At 33.4% G+C, this 18392-nt stretch overlaps 1 protein-coding gene across 8 annotated transcripts in view; it reads left to right on the forward strand.

Annotated features, from left to right (window-relative positions):
- The window catches only part of LOC132708646 (myocyte-specific enhancer factor 2), a 94989-nt gene extending 76629 nt beyond the window's left edge, over window positions 1-18360 (forward strand). For 3 of the 8 annotated variants that reach the window (XM_060681101.1, XM_060681100.1, XM_060681102.1), the window contains 5 exons: window positions 3950-4118; window positions 5862-6065; window positions 6436-6600; window positions 9233-9595; window positions 12460-18360. In XM_060681101.1, the coding sequence (XP_060537084.1) occupies window positions 4065-4118; window positions 5862-6065; window positions 6436-6600; window positions 9233-9595; window positions 12460-13020 (1347 nt within the window). In that variant the 5' untranslated portion in view covers window positions 3950-4064 and the 3' untranslated portion in view covers window positions 13021-18360. The remainder of the gene's footprint in view (window positions 1-3949; window positions 4119-5861; window positions 6066-6435; window positions 6601-9232; window positions 9596-12459) is intronic. The other 5 variants (XM_060681106.1, XM_060681103.1, XM_060681104.1 and 2 more) reach the window with 5 other exon arrangements.
- Window positions 18361-18392: the final 32 nt, after the last annotated feature.

Raw genomic sequence — 18392 nt, forward strand, 5'->3', positions numbered from 1 at the left:
ACTAACACTTCACCCAATATATATATATATATATATATATATATATATATATATATATATATATATATATATATATATATATATATATATATATATATATATATATATATATATATATATATATATATATATATATATATCCATGTCATATTTGAAGCATCTTTCAAATTCAAATTCTTGAGGAGTGAGCAGGCCTTTAAAGTTTAAATTTAAATTGCGAAAACTGATTTTTACAAAAGTTTTATTAACTAGGTTTTACTATAAAGTAATTGTAGCGAGTCAAGAAAAAAGTGCAATAAATGGATGAGTACATTGAAATACAAAGATAAAGTATAAAAAAAACAAATAATAATAATAATACAAACAACAACAAGTCGTGATGAAGACTATTGTCTATCGATATTCTTAATTTTAGTTGTGGGTTCAGTAGATTGTTGCCAAATCTACTAAAATAATTATAATTTTAATGATTTTTGCGAATATCTGACGATCTGTCAGCTTGTTTGTCTATTCTTTAAGCACCTCGATATCTCCTCGTGTCGTCTTAATATCTCCTTCAACTTTCGACAAAACAGATCCGTATTATGCCCGATTTGCTCTTCGAGTGTTGTAGTGTTTTTGAATTGTTGGGGTAGTCCAAAAAGATTGAAGTTTATAGAAATAGATGTGACTAAATGCTTATTCGATCGGCACACAAACACAAATCGTTTCGCCTTACGTGCATAATTACGATCGCATCTTAGAACGGTAAAAGAGGGTGGTCTGGGGTGGGTTAGCAACACACCACCGCCTTAGCGCACTTCCGATATACAGGTAGAGCCTGTAACAGCGCCCTTGCGAGCGTAGGAAGGCACGCGTCCGGCCTTGTAAGTTTGCCCTCCACTATCGATCGTCGGTCTCCACATTATATGACTAAATCAGGTCACTGTGTTTACGGGTGGCCCATTTTTTTTCTAATTTTCTCATCTGTTACGTCACGGTGCCGATTTTCGATTGACTTGTGCTCTTCAAATGTACCGTAGTGGCCACGGAGGGCCGTCGCTGCTGTCCGATAACCTAATTAATCAGTATCGAATAAATATGCAAATAATCTTAGCCAGTCGGATGTATGCGTTAGCGTGGCCGCGCGACGTTGCCAATTCGTCAGTAAGGATTAAAAAATCTCAAACGTAACGATTTTATTTCATTCTCAAGTTCTTTGAGTATAATTTGCTTTAATTAGAGCTAAATGAAGCAGTAATTGTCGCGGAATAATATTAGCTCTTCTTCGTGGTCACACATCTTCCTTGAAACTGGCGCATCACTCTTGCCATTTCCCGTTTGTATGAAACGGGAAATCACATGTTGAGGAACATATTTGATGTGTGCTCTCACTCACTCAGAGCAACCCGAAACACTCTAGGGCTGCTGAAGTATATTACCTGAAAATTTGAAAGTTTTGTATTTTTTTCCGTACAAAAATATTATATGTATTGTAAATCTAATTTGGCGTTTATTGGAAGTTCCTCCATCTTGCCATTTTAGTAGTAGTGACAATGGATTTAAGCAGTTTTGTGCTATTTGGACTTTTTTCAAGCAAAATGAAATTCATTTAATAATAATAATAATAATAATAGTGTGTTCATGTCAAGTTATATAAAGCTATACAAAGTCAACTAAACTCATAACAAAGAAATAATACATATTACAACATTTCATATTCGCCTTAAATACAATAATTGAAGGTTTATCTTATGTAGAGAACGGTATAGAAGAATAACATAATGCAAAGCAAAAAAAAATGAAGAAAGTAAGGAGACAGGGCTAAAGAAAATGAGAAAAAAAGATGTTTCTTTATTTAAGCAAAATTTTTCGTTAATTAGTGAACCATTATTAAAATGCTGTGTTCATTATTAACTTATCAAAAATTTGCATTTCATGTTTCTTTAGATTGGGTAAAATCATTTATTTTATATTTATTATAAACGCAATCTAATAAGACAAGCACTTTTTGAAAAATTCTTTTTTATGAACAAAAGTTGTTTTTAAAATAGAGTTGGTCAATATCAGTTTTAATTTTTTCCTCTAAACACATATTTTGAATAACAGAAACGCAATTACAGTAGCAACCAGTAATGCAGAAAAAGTACAGTTTTCAGAGCGCTTTCTCAAATGAGATTTTAATTTTGTTTTGTGATCTTCACACGACGAAGCTTAAATTCGAGGTTTATTTTCTTTTTTTTTTTGAAAATCCTGCATTTTTTAAATATTTCATACCGTGGAATTTTTTAAAAATATTTTTTAAATAGCATATGCAGTTGGCCACCTTACTGCACACTAAAGTTACCGTAAGTGTAGAGTATTACCATTCAATATCCAACTGGTTTTAAGAGAGGTAATAATAATAATAATAATAAAATTATTTAGCACTAGACTATAATAAAATTTGACCTTTTTGAGATAGCCTGGTTAAACTTTAACATTTAAACATTAAACTTGTTCTTCTAATGTATGTAAATCACATATTAGTATATTAGTATATCACAGTTCGAAATACTTTGCTATTATACACTAATATCTTGGTCCACTGTGGTAAACAAGGCGATACACAGTTAAAAAACGCTATTTTCTTACCAATCTTTTTGCATACATATTCAGCACGATTACTAAAACAATTTTATTACCCTGTATATCCACTGAATACCCGAAGTCATAGAATTTTTGACAGTTAACTTTAGAACCGATAATCATGCATTTGGTTTTGGAGCTATTTAATTTCAGTTTGTTTTGCACAGCCATTCATAGAAATACTGCATTTCCATATTCAGTTTGATAGCTATTTCTCTGCTATCGTTTCTAGAAACCGAAATAAGCGTGTCATTAGCAGATAAGTTAACAAATGAGTTTTTTTAAACCTGATACATATCATTTATATAAATAATAAACAAAAGCGGGCCCAACACGCTTCCCTGCGATACACCCTATCTGCTGCCCCTTTGACTAGAAATTTTAGTCTGGTGAGATCTATCAGATAAAAAATTCGTTATCCATTCTAGTGCAGAGTCTTTAATGGATAAAGCTAATTTTGTAATAAGAATGTCCCTGTCAATAGTCTCAAATGCACCTTCTGGAGAGGCCAGATTATGTGGCCGACATTAAAATTTTACAGTAATTAATTACAAATAATTAAAACAAAATTAATTTGAAAATAAAAAGCGTGCTCATTTAAAAGAGATTCGGGAAGAAGTTACAGGATGATGGTTTTTACAAAGGGTACCTAAACCGCTAAACCCTTTTTTTTACTCCAAGGCTTTTTTTTTAATTAAAAACGTTTTAACGTATTTCAATGAAAAGTTTGCGGTTTATTTAAACAATTATCAGACATCTACCGGATCGATTAGATTGGATTCGGAATTTGCAGTGGCGCACTGAGCGCAATAATTAATAAGCATTTTTATTTTTCTTTACGAAGACTTACCGGGCGTCGTGATTTTCAAAACCGAACGAAAGAGGCATTAAAAAGTCATTAAAAAAATGTTGTCTTTTAATGGTCTGATGATTTGTTCTGCAAAAAAGATCCCCGCCCCTGTAAATTCTGAATTACATTCATTTTATCCAATAGATATCAAGTTACTGTTAAACTGTAAAAGTTTCGTTGAAATTGGCTAATATTTTTTAAAGCTATTAAGTAATAAAGAACTGTTTTCCATATTATGCGGGAATGAATATTCCCTGGGCTGTTAAAATGATAAAATACTGAAAAACTCACGTGGACGAGACATATCGATGCGAAATGTCGTATCCAGATCGTCAAAGTTGGAATTAGAGCGTCTAAATGGGGGGGAAGACTATCGATTTCTATTTTGATTTCTCCGAAATTTTGACCTGCCTTGTCGTTAAACGATTGTTTCAGATTATTTTCTTCAACAGTAACAATTTGAATAAATAAAATTTTCTTTTTTTGTTTCAGATTAGGTAGAAGAGCTGCAAAGTGAACTTACAACGTTTGGAAGCTCGGACTGAGCTGCTCGGTACTACTTCTATTCGCAACGGGTTTATTCTTTAACTTCTTCAAAATTGCTGCCATGGGTCGCAAAAAAATTCAAATATCTAGAATTACCGATGAGCGAAACAGACAGGTAAGGTGTCCCTCACCTAAATATAGTTAATTTAACTCAAAACGAAATATTTTCTACTCACAAGTAATTATCAGTTTATTTGCAGCAAATCACTTCCACTTTTTAATGGAGCACCCTGTATATTATTAATTTATTATAAGTTGTACCGACAATCAGACGCAGCATCTTCTCATTTTATGTTAAAGCTTAAAACGGAAGCCCAGTAAATCTCATTTAAATTTTCATTCGGGTGAACTGTCAAACAATCATGAACTTCCGTTACCAGAATTATTATTTAAGAATGCAAATACGTACTTATTAGCACCGAAAAAATCCTGTTATTTTTAAATTAAGCAAACTTACACTGTTTGGATACTTACAGATAAAGTATGCATGCGAACGAATACTTTTCCAGGATTACGAGTTATTATTCATTCATGTGCGAATTTTAATTCAAGGATAATATTACTCGAAGTTTCTGTTGATTGTTTCAAGTCTTGTACTGATACAATGTGAGGGTTAATATAATGGATAAAATTTAATATAGAAAACATAAAAATTTTAATTATCAGACATGGCTCTAGTATGGTAAAAAGTGTACGCTAAGATTGAAGCATTTAAGCACTTTCGGGCTTATCAAACTTGTTATCATTTAGGATATAAAAACCGCTTAGTCTCAATCAAGTCATATTTCAAAGAACTGAAATTACCTCGTATTGAATTGCGAACATATGTCGCACTTATAAAACCATAGAATACCTATGTAAAAAAAATTATACAAAAAACTCCAATTAGTTTTAGTAATTAAAAATTACAAAAAAAACTGACTTGATTTTTTTTTTCAAAGAAACTTCCACACGCTACTGTAAGACTTTTTACAAAACTTCTGGATTCCTCATGCGTCGGTTTTTGCTGAGTCGAACTTGCTAGCAAGGCAGGAGGAATCCAAAAGTTTTGTAAAACGTATTGAATTTTTTTTTACAAAGGCCACACAATTGTTATTCGTGTACCCCCCGAACAGTCTATTAGCTATTAGATAATTTAGGGGTCTTAAATACCATAACTTATACCATAAAACTTAAAAACTGTCGATAGAAATTCTCGTTGTTTTTGGATCAGCATAGGCAAGGCTCTATAAGTCTTAGTAGACAGCGAATAGAATCACTTTATTGGCTTAAATAAAAACGTCTTTTTTTAAAATGTATGTTCTTAATTTTGCTTTATAACCTTTTCTTTTTCCAAAAATCCATTAGTATTAGTATCGGTTTCGTTCAGAACATTAACCCGTTAGCCTAGAGGGTAGAAATGACAAAGAAATAGAAAATATTTTCTTATTTAATATAACCCTAAGTCTTAATAACATTAAAAGAATGTGTTATATAAAAATTTACGTCAATATCTACTTTACGTTTTCGATATTTTTGCCTATTTCAGTGAGAGGTCTTTCTCAGCAGCTGTCTATTTGTTTTGCATATTGCAAATTTCCACGAAATAGATTTAGATTCAGTTGGGAGTGCTTTTAGACGACAGGCAACAGAATAGAAAATGTAGTTTGTAGATAAACAATACAATTGTTATTGTTTAAAAAAATATAAATTTGATTTTCTTCGCATATGCAACTTAATAATAGTTTGCAATTGGTTATCATTATTTCAAATGACTATGATGATAATTATTATGTTAAGTTAAAAGTCGTTTTGTCTGGTTTTTCCGCCTAGTAAAATGATTGATCGAATTTGATATTGAATTTTATTTATTTTTCAGGTGACTTTCAATAAACGGAAATTCGGCGTGATGAAGAAAGCGTATGAACTGTCCGTATTGTGCGATTGCGAAATAGCGCTCATAATATTCAGCAGCAGTAACAAATTGTACCAATACGCCAGTACGGATATGGATAAGGTGCTTCTTAAATATACGGAATATAACGAACCCCACGAATCACTGACCAACAAAAATATTATCGAGGTACATCAAATCCAGCAGCAACTTGCCAATAATACTTGGCTCATGCAAACAACACGCGATAACTTTGGTTCATTTCGTCTTTTTTTTTTTTTTAATTATTATTTAAAACTAACAAAAAAATCGCGACAGTTATCGGACAGAACGTGCATTTGCCTGTTATTAACACGAGTTGTTGCTTCAGTATTGAAATTCTAATTTTTTATTTGCTAATGCAATTATAATATTTATCGCGAAGGATTTTACTAGAATTTTCCATTGTACCGGAGATTGTTCTTTTTTTTTTTGCCAAGTAGATACGATGATTTTCTCTGATATAATAGAAATTACGCGTTGTGCTTTACTCCTTGAGCTGGTCCACTGACACTTGCAGGCACTTAATAAGAAGGAGCATAAAAACGGAGTGATGAGCCCGGAAAGTCCGGAACCGGAAACGGAATACCAGCTCACACCGCGCACAGAGGCGAAGTACAGTAAAATCGACGAAGATTTCCAAATGATGCTCCAAAGGAACCAATCCTCCATCAACGGACAGCGGGTGAGTTGTTAAAACTTCAAAAACTGTAAACAGGTAACCAAAAATTGTAGAACATTTTCAGAAGCCCAGTGCAAAACTATTGCATTGGAAAAAGCATTTCCGAGTCCTTTTTCGTCCATAAAAATATAAAAACGCGTGTTGGTTGCCTCAGAGTCAATGGAAATATTAAATTAGACCTAATTGATCCAGGTTTTCTACAGTCGGAAACCTCTTCAAAAACGCATGGATAAAATGAACTTCCAAATACCACAATACCTATCCAAATATTATGTTGTGTTTGGCAGATATGGAGCTCTGAAAATAGTTCACAATTTGTTCACCTGCTTCGAGGATGCAGCAGTTTAGTGATAACCAATGATATTATAAGACAGTAAAATATATAGAAATTATCAGGCAACATAAATAAACAGTCTGAATAGTCATCTATTTGCATTCTCACTCTTTTGGCGATAGAAATTTTTGTTTTGGTCGCTGTTTTTGAGATTATGCTCAAATTTCCTATATGTGATAACTGAGACTGATATGCTAGCACCAACACAGATGAAATGGGATAGGATAGGAATAGCGATTTTACACACGAATTTTAGAAGTAACTGTTTATGAAATGAATTGTAAAAGGTGCAAATACAGATGTCAAAAATTTCGATATAAGTATTAGCCTCAGTTAGAACGGATATTATAATATAAGTTCTAAATTAGAACTAACAAATAAAGAAGAATGAAATTATGTTAAGCTTTGGAAGTCTGTTATGGATTTTCTCCGGTAAGTGTTTTCAAAAATAATTGAAAAGCTGATTAAAAAAAGTGACTTGGTGAATTAAGTGACAAAAGAAAATTGTAGTTGTCGTGTCAATGGATCTATCTAAAGCACAGACACTGTTAGCTTCGATATTCTTTTGTTGAAGTTACAGTATGGACTTTAAGAGAAGATTCTATAGTATTTTAGAATCTTAAAGAGGCGTTAGAATAGGAAATACATTGGAAAACAATTATGGAGTACGACAAGGTTATGTCCTTAGATTACTACTATACGTGCTTTAGTATACACAGGCGAATATGAGATGGAATTAGAAAAACTAATAAATAGGGATTTTAATACATGCCTCACGTCTCGGTACTCCAACAAATCAAGAAGAAATATTGCGTATTAGAGCTGGCAATTGAACATTTTGAATAGAATTATTCGTAATTGTAGAAATTATCTCTCTTATAGAAAAAAGAAATTGGTATATAACGCCGTTTTTTGACATTGTAATCCCAAATCCCTAAATAAATTAAATTCATTAGCATTTGAACCAAGTAAATTTATATATAAATTAATTAATAACTTTTATTGTTAAGTTATTGGATATGAAACTGTAATGGTGATTTCTACATTTTCTAAAATTGAATGAACGATATGAGTATGTTCTTTTTTACACCATAGATTTGTCTGGTGCCATCTTGATACCATTTTTAAATTTCTGTTACCAATGTGACAATTCACCAAAAACCGTTTTTAAATGACGGCTCATGCCAAATGACTTTCACCATTGCATTGGTGAGGTGAGAAAATAGAACCTTAAACTTCGGGCAATGTACGCAAAACAAGGCTAGGGTATGTATGACAAAGAGAGAAGCTGAATATAAACGTTAAATTTGTATATTACGCAGCTGCCGTTATTGAACTGCCTATAATATCTGAATAGAAGGAATAGAATAGATGGATCTTTATTTTTAGTGTCACACAGTGCCTATACCGGGTGACAACGAAACTGCTGTTCATGGCGGCGTTTTAAATTTGCAATTTGGTATGATGATGGGGTTGAATATTGTAGTATAAAAACAATTGAATTGTTTTTCTGATTTCACCGGAAATAACCTTAACTTTGTGTTTTTAAACGAAGCGCCTTGTATATTTTTAATTTTGTGGACTAGTCAATTCTAAACAACTTTTGCGTAACATGTTGTATCAATACTTTTTGAAATAAATCAATTCGAAAATATGCCTATGCCACAACTCTAAGATTTTTATATTTTATGACAAAGCGAAATAGGCCAGAACAAAAAATATCACGGTTTATTAAAAAAAACTATTGATTTTAGAGACGAAGTATGGTGGACAAAAGTTTTTTAGAATTGTTTAACGAGTTCGAAAAATTACGAACATACAGAACGTGTCATTTAAAATAATAACCGACAACATTCAATTGTTTTTATGCTACAAATGTTCTTAATATTTAACCCTATCAACTCGCCATATTTTTATCTTAAGCGAATTTAAAATGCCGCTGTATAATAACACAGCAAATTGAAAAAAAAAACATTTTGGCATTGTTTTTTTTATCTCTATCATGATATTCACAAAAGTAAACGGAATATTAACACAGACCAGAAAACTAATAATATAAATCAAAAACCGAATTCTAGAGACATCCAGCGAATAACCAACCCTAATTTTGAAACCGCTAAATTAAGTGACAGATAACAGCTGTTTTAAAAGTGTTCATGGTGTGACAAAACAACGCGTTATTTTAAGTGCTATCGCCTAAAGAGTGACCCCTTGCTGTCAGTTTTTACCCATTTGGATATAATGCGATTGGCGGAAGTACAAGGTTTCATTTTGATGACGTTATTTCGTATGGGTTCGTAGGTCAGCATGAGTTCGTCGAATTACGCCCAGCCGGTATCGGTGCCAGTAAACATCAGTTACAGCGATTCCGGTTTGCTTCAATCTAGTCCCCAGATGGCTCATACCAGCATCAGCCCGAGGCCATCATCGTCAGAAACCGATTCGGTATATCCTAGCGGTGGTATGCTCGAAATGAGCAACGGTTATCCAAATTCAGCATCGCCCATTGGCGGATCACCATCGCCCGGTCCTAGTCCTGGACCTGGGATGAGCTCTTCCAAACATCAGAAGCAGCACTCACCCGGACCCAGATCCAACCTGAGGGTGGTAATACCCACACCATTGGGGTCTAGTATTACCACCGATGAGGTTTCTTATGCGGAAGTAAGTGCTAATAAGGGTGCCCATTGCGGTAGCGATAATGGAGGGGTTATTTTTTTGACAACTATTTAATGATAATATTGATTATATTTGTTTAGTCAGTATTTTTTATTGATATTTAGCTGCGACGTTAATAAACCCAACTCCAACTCTTTTTTCTAATCTCGGTTTCCAATCCCTTTCCTACTAATTTCCGCATAAAATTTTGACATTTTGCAGCTTTCAGTTTATATATGTTTTTTTACATTCCTCGCCAGTACATTCAAAACTGTTAAATTGATAGCTGTCAAAATCAAAATCAAAAAAGTTACAAAAGCCCAATAATTAGTCTGTATAAATTTAGCTCTTAAGGGTGAAAATTGAGTGATTTATTGATGATTTAGAAAGGATTTTACTTATTGCCCCTGCTCATTATTCCTGCTTGTCTGGCAATAGGGAGTTATGCGGGATTATTGATCATTAAACAAATGGCGAGTATTTTTATAGAGACTTATTTAATGAAAATGATTTAAGAAGTACAAAATGTTGGAAAAAATGTTATTATGTTATTGAAATAATTCCAGTTAAACTATATATCTTTATCAATGACATAATATCAGGATTTCCTACTTTTTGCTCACGATCTGAAATTGTTCTCAAAAATAATCACTCGAAATGACAATTTAGCACTCCAGTATAGATTGTGGCAGTAGTGCCACACCAATGGTGTGGAACTTGGTGGTACTTAAGTGTAGGGTAATAAGATTCCATAAGCCAAGAGATTATGTGAGTGTTGCCTATTGCGTAGTATATGCCACTTCGATAATGCAAGCAATGCATGCTGGGGTGTGTTAGGCGCAGCAAAACACTGTGTTATTTTTTACAAAACTTCTGGATTCCTCTTGCGTCGGTTTTTGTTAGTCGAACTTGCTGACGTTTCGCCAATCATCATGTTGGCTTCTTCAGAGCTTGACTGAAACTGCCTCGTATTTTATTCTGTACCTGCTTATATATTGTTTGAGGGGGGTGCTAATGAGGGGTATAAACACCGTCTCCGATGACTGATTCCCAAATTGGTGGCAGGTAGAGACCTGAGTTGCGGTTAAGATTGTTAGGTTGTTTATAGATTTCTATAGACTCTCGGATTTTTCCTTGGTAGAAGAACTGATTACATGCAAGATTTTTAGTTTTATCCAATAAAATTTTATGTTCGGTTTCATGAGTGTGTTCGGCAACAGCTGATGAGCTTATTTGTCTTAGTCTAAGGCTCTTTCGTGTTTTTTGAGCCTAGTTGATATTTTTCGTCCGGTCTCTCCAATGTATTCTTTGCCGCATATGCATGGAATGCTGTAAACTCCTGGCATCTTAAATGGAATTTTGTCTTTGACGGACCGAAGATGTTGAGAGATTTTTGGACAAGCAGTAAATCTGGTTTTGACGTTATACCTCTTTAGAACTTTTGATAAGTGGTCAGTGATGTTTTGAATGTAAGGAAGGACCACAGTGGCAAGTGTATGATTGCTTTCGGCCTCATTGCTATTGGAAGGTTGTGGTGAAGTGTATTTTTTGATGGAACGCTTAATATCTTTAATGTGGAAATTATTAGAGAGAAGAGCAGAGGTAAGGTGTTTTAATTCTGTTTTCAGTGACTCAGGCTGAGATAGTTTTACGGCTCTGTAAACAAGAGAGTTGATTTTGGGCCGGATGTTGATGTGACCATGCATTAAGGTATCGGTCTGTGTACGTAGGTTTTCTGTAAACACAATGACCCAATGTTAGGTCCGATTTTCTATTGATAAGAATATCTAAAAATGGAAGGTTATTATGAGTTGCCAACTCAATGGTAAAACGTATGTTAGGGTGTATAGAGTTTAAATGTCGATAAAAATCCACTAGGGTTTCTTGACCATGAGCCAAATAACAAAAGCATCATCGACGTAGCGTTTCCATAATTATGGTTTTAGATGAAAGGTGTCCAGAGCTTTCTTCTCAAAATAAATATATTCGCGATGACTGGTAATAGTGGAGAGTCCATAGCTGTTCCCGACGTTTGTTCAAAAACCCACGCAGGAGGAATCCAGAAGTTTTGTAAAAAGTATTACAGTAGCCTGTGGAAGTTTCTTTGAAAAATTATCAAACCTTCACTGTGTTGTTCTTAGGTCAAATCACATCTAGAATATGCTGCTTCAGTATGGAGTCCCAATTACACTTCTCATATACCGCTGATTCTGTCAATCAGGAACATCTCTTCTTCTTGTCCGCAAAACTCCGTTTAGTGGATTGTCCTTCCTATCTGCGTTCCAAGTGTAGTTTTGTTGTTTCCTAAAAAACTTTTTATAACACCAGTAAGTGAAACCCATACACTCTCTTCAGATTAGATCATGGTATTCACAAAGTTTTGATCGTTCATTAATCTCCTGATTTGACGACCTTCACAAATTGTTATTTTAAAATAAGCGTAATATAGTTTTTTAAACGGGGCTGTAATTATACAACTAAATTTCTTGACCACGAAAGAATCACACATATAGCAATATTTTTACAAAGTCAGACATTTAACAACTGCACAATGTTTACTAACTTCTCCAAACGACTGCCCACAACAAACGCATATTTGGTAATTCCAGAAACTATATTGTGGTGGCGCAGCAATTTCAACTTTTAGAATGTTATGTGATGACATCTCAAAAATTTTGTTTGGTGGAAACAAAAAACTTTGTTCTAGTCCCTATAATTCAGAACATTTTTGTTGGCCAAAAAAAAATAGACGTAAATGAATAAACTCTTGCGCCTAATAGACATCCTTTCCCGTAAAGTGTCCCCACCGCCGGAACAAAAACGGCAGCATGCAGCTTACGCAAGTGGTCGCCCCGTATATTGAAAAATAGTTTTTATTGCAGCATAATCGGACCCAGTCGTCTCTAAATACACCTGTTGTGGCTTTACAGACGCCAGGTTTGTCCAATTATCCAGGGACCCTAACGTCGTTCGGGCCGCAAGACTTTAGTATCGGCTCGGACATGAGCCTCACATCAATGTCCTGGAGTGGACACCACATACCGACATCACTAACGCACGGAGGAGGCAGTGCGGGACTACCACACTTGGCGGTATCGAGTAGTACACCTCCTCCGACATCCTCTTCACCGTTACCGGTGAAGATCAAAAGCGAGCCGATATCTCCACCGCGAGAACATCACCCACATTTAAGTTCAGCCGTCCATCACACTCAGCAGCACGTTCAAAGCCTCAACCTTACGCACAATCATCACCCACGGCCAAGTTCTGCCGGTCATATCACACCCACACCAGGAAGCGTTACACCAACTAACCTCCCGTCGCCTTCACCAGGTCCAGGGACGACAGTGTCCAGCGGAGGCTCCACGTCCTCCGAATACGACACGGTTCAAATGCACAAAAGGGCGAGACTGTCCGATTGGACGTCTTAGGCAATATTATGTAAAAGACGTCGGTTCGACGTCTATAAATGAAACTAGGTGAATAGGTGTCCACCTATATCTGCACCGAACACTAAGTGCCATAGTGATAACATGTGGACGTGAATACAATAAACATGTTTCAGTTTTATTGCCAATTGTCATCTATGTGATAAACTACAAATCTAGTAAGACATTTTGATAAACACTAGTTAACAAAAAATATAGTCATGAAGTAAGAAGTGAGTTGAGGGACGCTGCGAATTTTTTTTGTATATGGCGAGAAAGAGAGAGCATAAGATTTTTTTTATTCGACGGGATACGTTGGTGCGCGCGTACGCTATATGCTTACGGCCATTTTAAAGTTAGCATACAGAAAGGCATATCTTTATACAATCTATTTGTATAATACACACACTTTATTTATATAGTTTAAAAGATTGTTGGCAATTTGCTGGCACCTTTGACGGTTTTCCTTTTTTTGCGTATAAATATAACCGCCGTCTTCCGGTTTCATGTTACATTAAAAACAAAAATCGGTTTTCCTGCTACCTATGATAAGTATTTAAATGCTTTTAAAATAAAACTTAGATACGAGGTGAGTATAAATGTGATTTTTAAAAACCTTGAGGCCGATTTCAAGAGAGAGTTCCTTGTAATAGAAAAATCGATTTGGGCTTAGCAATGAATTGTTTAAAATGTGCAATATATTAGTGATGTTGAACCTGCAGTCGATCTCACCAAGTGTTAAATAATTGCCAATTTTGTTCCTTAATTTCGTACTATTCTGCTTGCTTTATTGATAATCTCTAGTTCGCTGTTAATCGAGAGTTCGCTATAATGTTGGTAGCGGTTAGTGCAATGTCGTGAATTTTAGCAAATACCCAGAGAAGACACGAGCGTTATGTTTATATACAAAAGAAAAATCGACACAAGCAAAGCGAGTGTGCCATTAATTTCATGTAATTATTAGTGTATTTTTTATAAATGTTTTAGGGAATAGTGTATCGTTTAAAATGTACACTTGTTATTTTAGCGAGTATGCAACACTAACATGCTGAGACTGCAGGAGCAGGACACTTGTCCTTATATCTGTTCTGTATCATTATCATATTTGTAATGTATCATATTGGTGCTTTCCCCGACCTGACGAATGTACTCTGCCCACTGGCTGTTATAGTTATGGGACCACAAGGTTGGTTAGAGGTGAACCTCCTGTCCCATCGATGTTCTGTAAAGTACTGCTTCCTAAGGAACCTAGGGTGTTCATTGTTGTAGCCTTTTCAATTTGTTTGTGATTTCAGAGTACGATTATATCTATTCTGTATATGACCTACACAGAGTAAATTATATAAAATTAGAAATTGTATAATATACATAATATATTTTATCTACTGTTGTGTGCACAACACTTGCACATAGTTCAAAGTTTATATGAGAAAAATTAATGCCTGGGGGATTCAGTCTCCTTGTACCTGGTGTACCTGCCCGCCTCTGTTTGCGGAAGACCCTATCTCCACTGATTACTGTAGGATTGCCTTACTCACAGTGCCTCGACAGTATGTACGTATCTGTATGTGTAACACACCATCGATGTCTTTATTTCAACTATTTTAAAGAAGCCACTGCGGTACATTCATTTTTATCGTCATCGTCACACTCACACAGGGTATATTTCCGTGTTTTACCAGCATTCTCCGCTGCAGTCGACACTCTACTGCTTGTGCCTTCCCATTTTATTTCGAGTCGTGTAAAATAATCGCGGAAACATTTTTACGCGGTATAACTAGTCTTGTAACAACAACGTTCGGATCTTAATAAAATAAAATGTTTTCCGGCTTTTATTTGGCACCATTCATATTTTACAAACGGCCGATCGCACAGACTTTGTCACGTTTGTTCCCTGTTTCCAGTGATCCATCGGCTTTCGCTGCTTTTAGTAAGCCCTCGAGTCATTATTTGAATAATTTGTTAATTTCTTTTGAATTGAATTATATCACTGTTTTTATTGCGAAACATTTGCCGGTGATAACATTGCGACACACGTATCGAGTAATTTTTTATTAAGTTTTGGTTACTTTACGCAAATTATGTACGTCTTAAATAGACGAAATACACCTAGCTGTACATGTACATACTATACTCACAATTGTTGTACAATGCCGTTCTTATTGTTAGCTGTATTGTATATTTTTGTTCTAACAGATGAGAAAAAAAAAGCTGTTTTCCTAAATTTTATGTTAAATCCATTCGACGTAAGGTATTTTCAGTCATGTGCAATATTAATCTGACATTTATTTATCTACATTGTATTGACTTTAAACCAAATAAAACTGTTTGTTACATGCACTTTTTTATTGTTCGTTGTTGCTCTTGTCCTTTAAATTAATTCATCCTCCTTTGGCCTGTTATAATTGTTTGCTTTTGCTTAAAATATCTCAATTTAAATCGTACTCTTGTTTCTTTTTGTTGTACGTAATTCTTTATTTATTGTGTCTTCATTTTCCAATTTGAATTTTAAAATGTTTAATTTCAGGATTGATTGTTTCGGAGTTTTTTAAAATTATTTGTTTCAGTATTTGACTTTCTACAATTTATTTATCATATTTTTTCTCTTGTCTGGTGATGGAGGGTCGCTCAGAACATTCAGAAAATCGTCTAAACGCTCACCGACCTAGAAATGAAACGTTTCCATAGTTGAAGAAATCGTATTTTGAATTTGTATTATTTTTTAGTAATTTAATTTTTTGCGCTGTCCAGGTACAGTGTTTTAATTGTTTTTGTTTGTTTCAGGATTAATCTAAATGGTTTTCATCTTAAATATGATAAAACTATTTATTAACTGAATGTTCTTTCTCTTTTATTGTATTTATTCTTAACCGTTGTGTCTCTCTTATAACTTTTTGTGGGTTTTTGGTCTTTTGCTTTAAATTAAACCTATTTCTGTGTTGTTATTATTGTTTGATTTGGCTTGGAATATCCCATTCTTCTTACTCTTCGAATTTTAAAGTATTTTCTTTCAGGATTGATTAGTTTATTTATATTTTGTGGAGGTTTTTTAAATTATCATTTGTTTCAGTTTTTCTTATTAGACTTTCTACCATTTTGAAGTTTTTTATTTTATTTAACATATTTTTTCTTTTGAGGGGCGCTTACAACCTTTTAAAAGCTCACAGACGTAGAAATTAAACATTTCCAAAGCCCGAGAAATTTAATTTTTTGCGCTGTCTGAGCAAGTGTTTTAATTTTTGTTTGTTTGTTTCAGATCTAATCTAAATATTTTTCATTATAAGGATCATAAAACTATTTATAAATTGAATGTTTTTCTCTTTTCTTGTTAATACTCTTAAGCATTGTGTTTCTCTTACAACTTTTCGTGTTTTTGCTCTTTTCCTTTAAATAAATTAAACCTTCTTCTGCACTGTTATTGTTTACTTTTACTTGAAATATCTGTTTTTAATCGTAATGTTATTTTCTTTTTTCTTACTTTATTTTCGTTTTATTATATATTAATTTGCCATCTAAGATAAGAGCTCCTGGAAATTTAAAACGTTTCATTTCAGGATTGTTTTGTTATTTATATTTTTATCGGCATTTCTACGTTTTTGAAGGTTCTTAATGTATTTATAATGTTTTTTTCTCTTCTCTTCCCTTTTTTCTTCAGAGCTCAGTGACATATGATTGAAACGTTTGCGTACCAAGGATTGAAGCCCAAGAAATCGTATTATTAATTTGTATTGCTTTTAAGTTAGGAATTTCCAGGTACAATGTTTTAATTTCTTTTGTTTGTTTCAGGACTATTCGAACTGGTTGTCATTATAAGGATCATAAAACTATTTATTAACTGAATGTTTTTCCCTTTTATTGTATTTACTCATAACCATGGTGTTTTGCTCTTATCCTTTAAATTAATTCATCCTTTTTTGCCCTGTTATTTTTTTACTTTAGTTTCGTTTTATTTGTTCTTAATTGCCATCTAGCTCTTGGAATTTTAAATTGTTTTATTTCAGGTTTGATTTGTTTATTTATATTTTGTAGAGGTTTTCTTTTGGGCTTTTACATGTTTGAAACTTCTTATTGTATTTATAATGTTTTTCTTTTCTCTTCCCTTTTTTCTCCCAAAGTTTAGTAACATATGAATGAAAGATTTCCATAGCAGACATTGAAGCCGAAGAAATCGTTTTATGAATTTGTATTTTTTTTTTGGTAATTTAATTCCTGGGGTATCCAGGTAACTTGTTTTTTTTTGTTTTAATGTTTTTTTTGTTCAGTCAGTTGAGGTTATAACTATTATACTATTTATTAACTCAATGTTATTTCTTTTTTGTATTATGTTTTCGTTGTCTTATATATTACTTTGCCATCTAACACCACTTGGAATTTTAAGTTTTTTGTTTCGGAATTGATTTATTATGTCTTCCGATTTTGCTAGGAATTTTTGACGTTTTTGACTCTTTTTATTGTATTTTTATGTTTTTTCTCTTCTCTTCGATATTTTCTCCCAAAGCTACAGTGCTTTTGTTTTTATTATTTGGTTCAGCACTATTCCAAATAGTTTTCGTTATAAGTAATATGAACTACAGAATATTTGAATACTAGAATAGTGAATGAGGAGAACTATTTATTGCTTGCTGAATGTTCTTTCTCTTTTCTTGTATCTATTCTTACCATTGATGTTTATCTTAAAACTTTTAGTGAGTTTTTGCTCCAAACCTTAAAATTATTCTTTTTTCCCCTGTTCTTATTGTTTGCTTTGCTTGAAATATCCCGGTTTTAATCGTATGTTATTTCTTTTGTTTTTGTACGTCATGTTTGATTTATTATATTTTAATGTGCCACTAATAGTTAATAAAATGTTTTATTACAGGATTGATTTGTTGTATCTTCATATTTTGCAAAGATTTTTAGAATTATTACTTTTTCTTATTGGACTTTCTATGATTTTGAAGCTGACGTATAAAAGAAACGTTTCCGTGGCAAACATTGAAGCTGAAGAAATGATACAATGAATTTGTATTGTTTTTTTTTTATAAGTTTCACTTTTCTGTTGTTTGTTTCAGCACTTATCTAAATGGTGTTCGTTAGAAGGAACATAATTTTGGATTACAGCAGATTTGAATGCTTCAATCTTTTGATGTATCAATTGCACACTGAATAAAGCTATTTATTAACCGAATATTCTTTCTTATTCCTTTGTCTTTCTCTCATAACTTTTGGTGAATCCTTTAATGAGCGTTTTATTTATTATTATTAATTTTGTTAAGCGCCATGTTGTTTTAAAGTGTAAATATTTAAAAGCATGTCATATATTATCCGCGGTCTATTTGAAACCAATAGCAGTTTCTAATGGAATTTCTATATACATTTTCTTATTTTTATCTTAT

The sequence above is a fragment of the Cylas formicarius genome, unplaced genomic scaffold (genome assembly GCF_029955315.1).
Source record: "Cylas formicarius isolate icCylForm1 unplaced genomic scaffold, icCylForm1.1 PGA_scaffold_12__32_contigs__length_19106922, whole genome shotgun sequence".
Lineage (NCBI taxonomy): Eukaryota > Metazoa > Arthropoda > Insecta > Coleoptera > Brentidae > Cylas > Cylas formicarius.